This window comes from Sinocyclocheilus anshuiensis, unplaced genomic scaffold (assembly GCF_001515605.1).
Source record: "Sinocyclocheilus anshuiensis isolate Anshui unplaced genomic scaffold, SAMN03320099.WGS_v1.1 scaffold218, whole genome shotgun sequence".
NCBI classification, from domain to species: domain Eukaryota; kingdom Metazoa; phylum Chordata; class Actinopteri; order Cypriniformes; family Cyprinidae; genus Sinocyclocheilus; species Sinocyclocheilus anshuiensis.
In genome coordinates, this window is record NW_015547665.1 from 390,330 (window position 1) to 399,368 (window position 9,039).

Genomic DNA, 9,039 nt, shown 5'->3' on the forward strand with positions numbered 1-9,039 from the left:
GGTACAATTTATTCGGTCTTTTCGCTTATTCGGCCGAACACCGAAAGAGCCTTTTTTTGCTATTTTTTATTTTCGGTTGCCGAACATTCGGTGCATCCCTAGTTTTGGAGTACCTTTTCAGTCGAGGAAGCTGGAAGATTTCCTGCCAAACTGAGAAGAGTCCCTTGTTTTGGTCTTTCAATCCCACTGAGACTGAATTGACACTGCGCTGATCCAAGTGCTTCTGTCCACGACTGTGTAAAAACTGCACACACATAAGCAAACCCATATTTTAACCCATAAGCATAAGCAAACCCATATTTTAATTCTGACATGTTTTAAAGCACACATCTCTCTCACCTGTAATGTGTTGATGCAAGAACGGATGTCATTGTCAGTTTTCTCACACAAGGCCATCAGAGTGCCAGTATCTGCTTTCATACCGTGACGTCTTGCGATCTACAAACAGAAACAAAAGCATGCATGGGTTCGCATTCATGAGCTTACAAAATCATCTTGTAGGCATGTGAGTGTATGTGCGTATCACCTCTGCTAGTCTTTGAGCTAAGCGGGAGGGCAGAGTCTGGGGAAAGGTCAATAGGAAAGCTTGCTGTCTCAGCGGCCTCAGAGCTGGAACATACCTGACAAAATTACAAGTAAATTTGTTTTCCTTTATCAAAGTAAAACTTTTTTGTATTGATTTTCCAGTCATAATGGAAAATCAATTTTCCATCCATTGTGAAGGTGATGCACAACAAAAATCAAATGTTCAGAAATTTTGTGGGATATTATTCGTGTTTTCTGAATGTTAAACAGTTTGCTGGAAAAAAATCAAATATTTTAAATCCTACCAAAATGTTTATTTATGCAACTTAAACACGGGACTTACAGGTCATTGCAGATGCAGATGATTGGTCTAAGCAGCACGGACTGCTTCTTCTTTTTCTTTTTCAAGGCATTAACACCTGACTCCTCTCCTTCTCTGCTATCTTTCCGGTTCAATGTCGCTAATAAGATATTAATGGCAGCCTGAGCCGAAAAGAAAAAAAATGAGAAGCAACTACAATTAGACAAGCCATTGAATTGAAAGTAAACAATAAAACTGAAAGCAGGTCTTACAGCAGGAGCTCCATCAATTTCATCTATAATAAGGCAGTTGGGCTTTTCATTGGCTCCCAGGACTGACTTCATCTGTGTTGCAGTATCAATACGTTTCTGGAAGAGCTCTGCACTGCGGTCATCACTGAGAAGAGATTAGCGCTATCAGCTTGTGAGTGTCAACATTTATAAGTGGATGCGTCTGACTGGTCACCATCAGGGCTTGCATCCTCTTACCTAGCGTTGATTTCTACAACATTGTAGCCAGCATGCTTTGCGATAATGTGTGCTAGCGTGGTTTTCCCCAGTCCAGGAGGACCTGATAACAGTGCCACCTGTGTAGTTTGATACACACAGTTAAACAACTTACATTCAACATGATAAAAATAAGAATTGCACACCTCTTAGCATTACATTCACTATTCATATTTTACAATGAATATCACCTATTCACTGTCAAATATCAAACCAACATTTGGCAAATAAAATTTGTAAATTATTCGTCAATTAATTTGGTAAATTTAGCAACCTAAACTGCCAAAATATTAAATACTGATCTAAATAAGAATAGATGTTAAGTATTTATTGGTGTATAAATATATACAAATATTAAATATACAAATAATAAAAATGTGTGTGTGTGTGTATATATATATATATATATATATAAAAAAATAATAAACATACACATAACATTAAAATTAAAATATATAACTGAAATCTTATAAGCAACTATAAACTAAAAAAATGTAAAATAAAAACTATTTAATCTAAAACTTCTATAAATATAATAAATCTGTTGTGATTGCTCAGTTTTACTCACCTTAAATTTAGGTCTTTTGTACTGGTCTAGCTCAGCCTCTAGTATCTCTTCTGTCATTTGGGACTTGGTTTTGAAACGCTGGGACTTGTTCTGGTTTTGAGCATTCGTGAAATTCGATCTGACATCTACAGGGGCCGAACGGGGTTTCCTCTCTCGCCCGAAGACCACAGTGTCCCAGAGTTTCAGCCACTTCAGCAGACAGCGGTTAGTAAACTATAGCGATAGAGAAAAATGTAAATAATTACTAGGCAAATTCCTGCCAATAATCTTTGTCTCTGATTAGAGGAGTTAGTTTTCAAATAAACAGAGTGTCTATGACTCACATCATCACTGAGCAGATCAGTGTAGTGCTGTGGCGAGAACTGATCCACCCACAGCCGCGAGGACAAGCCTTCATCTTCCCCACTATCACCATCCACACCAGAGTCTGTCTGCTCTTCTGCAAGAAGCTCTGGACTTATACCACTAAAACATAATTAAGAGTAAAAGGAATAGGTCAGCCACAATTGAAAATTTGCTGAAAATTTACTCACACTTAGGCCATCCAAGATGTAGATTAATTTGTTTTTTCATTAGAATAAATTTGGAGAAATTCAGCATTACATCACTTGCTCTTGGATGGCCTGAGTGACAGATACAATACACATAAAAATGTCACCTATTCATAAGTTCTGTCAATCTTTGGGACTCCTCCAATACTTGCCGATGGCGCTGAAAAACAAAACTAATTCAGACAGAATTCCTCCAAATCATTAATTTAGGTTTGTTTGCATGTGTAAACATATTCTTACTCTCTCTGCAATTTGTTCTTTCAACACTTCTATGGGAACTGCTAACAGTCCTAGTCCATTCAGTGAGTTACGGAAGGCTCTTGGGTCTGGTGCCTGAGGAAAAAATATTATTAAAAAATCAATAAATAAAGTTTTCACATTGTATTTCAGCAAGCTGTCAAGTAAAATTGCTGGTGGGGTCCGAAACCTTCTCCTTATCCTCTTTCTTGTTAAGGTAGACTCTGTTTCCCATGGAGTCTGTGACGGTTATATAATCTCCGATTGCAGGGGGCCTTTTCTGGGCATGGTGCCTTGCTGTGGTAACTTGCTTCGGTGACTCCTGTAATGCAGCCAGTCCACTAATATCCAATACATTGGTTGTTATTTTTGTGGCTGCTGATCTATCTGGACTCAGTGACAGGGAAAATCCAGGCCTGTAAAAAGATTTAAAAAAAAAAATGTACTCACTCTACAATCAATGCCTGTAATGTTATGATGTGAAATGTGTTCCACGCATAGACTTGTGCCGGTTTTCGTTAATGCGGTATATCATGGTAATGAATATGCACGATATTGTTATTACAAGTTATATAGTAGTTATATATTACAAGTTATTCAGAATTTTGAATGCATTTTAAGAATACTTTTCCCATCAACTGGTCAAAATGCGCAACAGGCTGTATGCTGCGTGAAAGACCTGTGCCCACTCTGATGTAAATAAGCGCTGGAGGAGAAGCACATGGCTGAACATGTGAGAGACACGCTGGATGAAAGCGCACTTTCACTCTCTGACAACAGATGGCGCTAAACTGCAGAAATAATAATAATAATAATAATAATAATAATAATAATACAGCACTTTTTTTAAACTAAATTTCAATACCGTGATAATACCGTATACCATGATAAAAGCATTAGCAATTAATCGCAACATGAAAATTTGATACCGGCATATCCCTATCCACGCAGCAGTAAAGTTTAACTGTGAAGTACATAAACTTTTACCCATCTCTTGCTGGTCTGTCATAAACCTCTGGGGAAGATGGAGGAGTGATGTCATCACCGTTTTCAACACCAAACTGAAGCTTTTTCACCACATCTTGTCTCCTTTTCTTGGGTTTTGGAGCTGTGAGAAACCACAAACTAATTAGACACTGCATTACTTTTTTTATGCATCATTTCACAAAGTCGAAGTTTACACTACCATTCAAATATCTGGGGTAAGATTGTTTCGTTTTTTAGAAATTAATACTTTTATCCAGCAAGGATGCATTAAATTGATCAAAAGTGAGAATAAAAGTATGTATTACAAACAATTTAAATTTGTTCATTCATTTTTAATGTTATGTTAGCATCCGGGCTATTAACATGGCAAACACAATCAGCATCATAATCCATAAAATGTTTAATTATTATATAAAACATTTTAACTTGACATAAGACAAAAAAAAATCTAAAATACATTCAGGTGATACATTACAAAATATTACCAAACAATTTAAGCAAAAAAAATGCTAAAATAAATTAAAAAATATATGCTGTTCTTCTCAACTTTCTATTCATCATAGAATCTTGAAAAAGGTGCCTCATGGTTTCCACAAAAATATTAAAGGGGTCATATGATGCAATTTCAAATTTTCCTTTCTCTTTGGAGTGTTACAAGCTGTTTGTGCATAGATAAGATCCCTAACGTTGCAAAGACTAAAGTCTCAAATCCAAAGAGATATTCTTTATAAAAGTTAAGACTTGTCCACGCCCTCCTAAAACGGCTGGTTCTAACACGCCCCCACGTCAACGTCACTGTGGGAAGATTTGCATAACGCCGCCCAAATGTTCATGCAAAGAAAGGCGGCGTAACTTTTATTCTCGCTGTAGTATTGTTGCCGCCGCAGCCATGTCGTGAAGGCGCTGTGTTTCGTTATGAAAGTGAAACTACTTTGTTTGGCCTTCCAAAAGAGGACGATATCCGCTTCGTCATGCCTAGAGCTGATCTGTGCTGGTCGCTGAGGAAATACATCAACTTCGCGCTGTGGATCGCCGGATCGGCTTTCACCGTGGACGAAGCGGTTGAGGTATTCAGCCAATCACAACGCACTGGATAGCTGGCCAATCAGAGCACACCTCGCTTTTTCAGACCGATGAGCTTTGTAAAAATCGACGCGTTTCAGAAAGGCGGGGCATAGAGGAGAAACAATAATGTACAGTATGTGGAAAATAATGTGTTTTTTTTAACCTTAAACCGCATAAACACATTTCATTACACCAAATACACCAAATAATGTTCTTTTTAGCAACATCATATGACCCCTTTAAGCAACACAACTGTTTTCAACACTGATAATGATAAATATTGCTTAAGCACCAAATCAGCATATTAGAATGATTTCTGAAAGACCATGTGAGACTGAAGACTACAGTAATTCAGCTTTGCCATCACATTAATAAATTACATTTTAAAATATATTAAAATTAAAAAGTTATTTTAATTTGTACTAATATATTCACAATATTACTGTTTTACTGTATTTTTGTATTTAAAATGCAGTTTTGGTGAGTATACAAGACTTCTTTCAAATTCATGAAGAAAAAAAAATCTTACTGACTCTAAACTTTTAAATGATAGTGTAGCTCTGAATTATTGTTTTATTACATGAAAATTAAACGTAACACACTCACTCAGAGATTCCTCCTCCTCACATACCGGAGGTGAGATGCTCTCGGGATGCTGGTTATTTACAGATTTTCTCAATGGCACATCACCGGACACAATGGCTTCCTCAAACGTCTGTGAAATCGGCTTCTTATTGCGGAACTCAGACACTTTCACACCTGGAGGATGTTCGCCTAGACAAACACATTCATACATTCAAAATTAACAAACTGTTTTAATTATGTCATGTGATTATTTAAAATTAAATGACACATTATATTTTGAACAATGTTGTAGTGCTAAAAAGGTAATCTAGCTATTTATCATCTAATTAGACTAGTTAGAATGAGCTGAAAATTATAAACAAATCATTGTATGGCAATGTTTTCCAGCAATGTTTGGTAAATTCTACATTTAAATATTTACACACACACACACACACACACACACGCACACACACACACATACATATACATATACATATATATATATATATATGTATATATGTGTGTGTTAAAACTTACAAATGCTGCAATATGTATTTCATAGCAATATCATGAATCATTTTCCGACACTAACCAAGAGCAATGTTTAACTTTCTTGGCATATAATATTTACTACTATGGTACACAGTGGGGTACTCACCCCCCTTTAAAATAATCACATTTTGTTGCTTTGCAGCCTAAAATGAAGACGGACACAGTTTTTGTTTTATCCAGCTGTATTAACTCAGTGCAACTTATAACATCCAAGTGAAAGATATAACACCAACATATCAGAAAGAAAAAAGACTGCATCACAGAATCACCCTCCTAAACATGACTTATAAACTCAATAAGGTGTAGCTAATCACCTTCTCAATGTCACACAAAGCCATTTGACTTTCAACTGTGATCAGCTGCGGTCATTTTGATCATGAAAAGAGCTTTTCTGGAGCATTTCAGTCTTTGGTAGTACAACTGAAGCAAACAATCAACTATGGGTGGCAAGGCACTGTCAGAAGATCTTCGGGATAAAGTTGTGGACAGGCACAAGTCAGGAGATGGACACAAAAAAATATTCAAAGGATTTATCAATGCCTAGAAGCACAGTGAAGTCTATTATTAAGAAGTGGAAGGTATTTGGCACAACACAGACCCTCCCTGGATCAGGACATCGCTCCAAACTGCATGAAAGAGCCAGGAGGAAACTGGTCAGCAGCGACTGGAGCACTTGTCAGGATAGAAAGAAAAACGGACGGGGCAAAATACCATCAAATTCTTGAGGAAAATCTGCTGGCCTCTGCCAGAAAGTTGTCAATGGGAAGAAGATTTACCTTCCAACATGACAATGACCCAAAGCACACAGCAAAACTGAGCACACAGTGGTTGAAGGTTCTGCAAAGAAGAGTGGGCAAATATAACAAAGTCTAGATGTGCAAAGTTAGTAGAGACATATCCCAACGGAGACTGCAACAGGTTGTAATTAAAGCAAAAGGTGGTTCAACAAAATACTGACACAAAGGGGTGATTGTTTTTCCAACTCAGTGATTCGGATTTTTTTTTTTCCTGACATGTTGGTGTTAAATCTTTCACTTGGATGTTTTAAGTTGCACTGAGTAAAGTGCATGATGAAACAAAAACTGTGTCCGTCTTCATTTCAGGCTGCGAACAACAAAATGTGGTTATTTTATAAGGGGTGATTCTTTTCTATACCCACTGTATGTATTTTAAGCATAACACAGAAAACTGATGTAAACTAGCTTTAAATACTTTTAGAAGGAGCGACTTCTCGTTACACCACCAGACAGAGAGCTCACATGAACATGTCTTACGGTACTTACGATCCATTTCAGCCATGACTTCCAATTCATCCGCAAACTGTTGTTCAAAATCATCCTCAATCCCGTACATTTCATCATATTCATCCATGTTTGTGGTCTCTTGTATGTTTTGACAGGAAATTTACAGGTAATCTGACATATAGATAAATAAATCGCAGAGCGTACGTAAATCGACGACAAAAGTTTTCGCGCAAAATTTTTGTGTACGTAAATGTACTTCCGGTTCCAGTGTAAAAACCTACATCCGCTCGATAAAAGTCCTGGATGGACAATCTTAAGTCTGTATGGGCTATTGGTAAATTAAATAAATGAAAGAGAACACAATTATTTAACATTTATATTAGAAAGTGACCTGCTTGCAAACACTAACATCAGCCTTTTTAGAACTGTCATTTTCTATTGTATTTTAACAAAGTCCCTTATAATTACAAATATACAATAGTTGAAACTGATATGAAATAATTTATCTTCTTAAATACTGTAAGCACTAAAACAATGATATGCATGATAAACAGCCTTTTAAATATATCTTAAAGGGGTCATATGATGCGATTTCAAGTTTTCCTTTCTCTTTGGAGTGTTACAAGCTCTTGGTGCATAAAGAATATCTGTAAAGTTGCAAAGACTAAAGTTTCAAATCCAAAGAGATATTCTTTATAAAAGTTAAGAGTCAGCCATGCCTACCTAAAACCTACGTCACTATCTGTGAAGATTTGCATAATGCCGCCCAAATGTTCACACAAAGAAAGAAGGCGTAACTTTTATTCTCGCTGTAGTATTGGTTGTTGCCGCCGCCATGTGTGAAGGCACTGTGTGATTCGTTGTGAAAGCGAAACTACTTTGTTTTGTCATTCCATCGTTTCCCTTGCTTCTGATCTGCAGACAAACTGAGGGGGCGGGCATTGTGTAAACAACGACAAACAGATTGCCCAATCATTCCGCAAGAACCCAAGTATTTTGCATATGGATGTCCCCGAGCTCTCCGCAGAAAGGGGAGTAAACCCTCCTAAAATGTGAGTTTTTTATCATTTTTGAATATGCTCAAGCTTTCCTATAAACAACTCTACGATATAACCAACTTGTTACATAATTAACTTGTCTAAAATTTTGCTACCGTCCCGTGCTTTGATAGCCAGTACCTGACCAATAAATTTTGGCAGTCAACTTAGTTTTAGTATGTTGTCTGGAACAACGTATGATAAAGTTAAATAACTACGGAGAAGAATAACATGGTTCTTTACGCAAAGATGACACGTGTAATCGAGAAGCGTATTCAACTTTTATATTCAAATACCTTTGTTCCTAAATGTTCTCGATAATTTAAAGTATTTTTATCCATATTAAAACAGTGAATACATAAAACAACAAACAATTAGGAGCGATTAGTCTTTTGATAGCTTGTGTGTGATTTTATGTAAAAATGTACAATAAATGTAAAATTAAATGATGCTTTTTTTTTTTACTTTACTGCAAAGAGAAACAAAAACGCCAATTATTTTATGTTATAAGCAAGCATGTATACATGTAACGTGTGTGTGTGTGTGTGTGTGTGTGTGTGTGTGTGTGTGTGTGTGTGTGTGTGTGTGTGTGTGTGTGTGTGTGTGTGTGTGTGTGTGTGTGTGTGTGTGTGTGTGTGTGTGTGTGTGTGTACCTAGTTAACCATAAAAGTGAGCTAAACCTGACAAAATCTCCAAAAACCTCCCTTTGGGGACGTCCTCATTTGTAAAACTGGTATAAAAATAAAGTAAACAAAGTTTTTTTTTTAAATTGTAAAAATGCAGAAAGTTTCCTGTAAGGGGTAGGTTTAGGTGTAGGGTGATAGAATATACAGTTTGTACAGTATAAAAACCATTACGCCTATGGAATGTCCCCATTTAGATAGCTAAGTAAACGTGTG

General features: G+C 36.6%; 1 protein-coding gene across 1 annotated transcript in view; it reads right to left on the reverse strand.

The window, feature by feature from the left end:
- LOC107702521 (chromosome transmission fidelity protein 18 homolog) overlaps window positions 1-7,375 on the reverse strand; it is a 17,234-nt gene extending 9,859 nt beyond the window's left edge. The window contains exons 1-14 of the mRNA XM_016504863.1: window positions 7,143-7,375; window positions 5,347-5,514; window positions 3,676-3,796; window positions 2,879-3,104; window positions 2,692-2,784; window positions 2,559-2,611; window positions 2,224-2,365; window positions 1,901-2,113; window positions 1,315-1,412; window positions 1,099-1,222; window positions 869-1,008; window positions 527-620; window positions 340-438; window positions 114-244 (exon numbers count right to left, since the gene is read on the reverse strand). Of these exons, the coding sequence (XP_016360349.1) occupies window positions 114-244; window positions 340-438; window positions 527-620; window positions 869-1,008; window positions 1,099-1,222; window positions 1,315-1,412; window positions 1,901-2,113; window positions 2,224-2,365; window positions 2,559-2,611; window positions 2,692-2,784; window positions 2,879-3,104; window positions 3,676-3,796; window positions 5,347-5,514; window positions 7,143-7,230 (1,790 nt within the window). The 5' untranslated portion in view covers window positions 7,231-7,375. The remainder of the gene's footprint in view (window positions 1-113; window positions 245-339; window positions 439-526; window positions 621-868; window positions 1,009-1,098; window positions 1,223-1,314; window positions 1,413-1,900; window positions 2,114-2,223; window positions 2,366-2,558; window positions 2,612-2,691; window positions 2,785-2,878; window positions 3,105-3,675; window positions 3,797-5,346; window positions 5,515-7,142) is intronic.
- Between the last annotated feature and the right edge of the window lie 1,664 nt (window positions 7,376-9,039).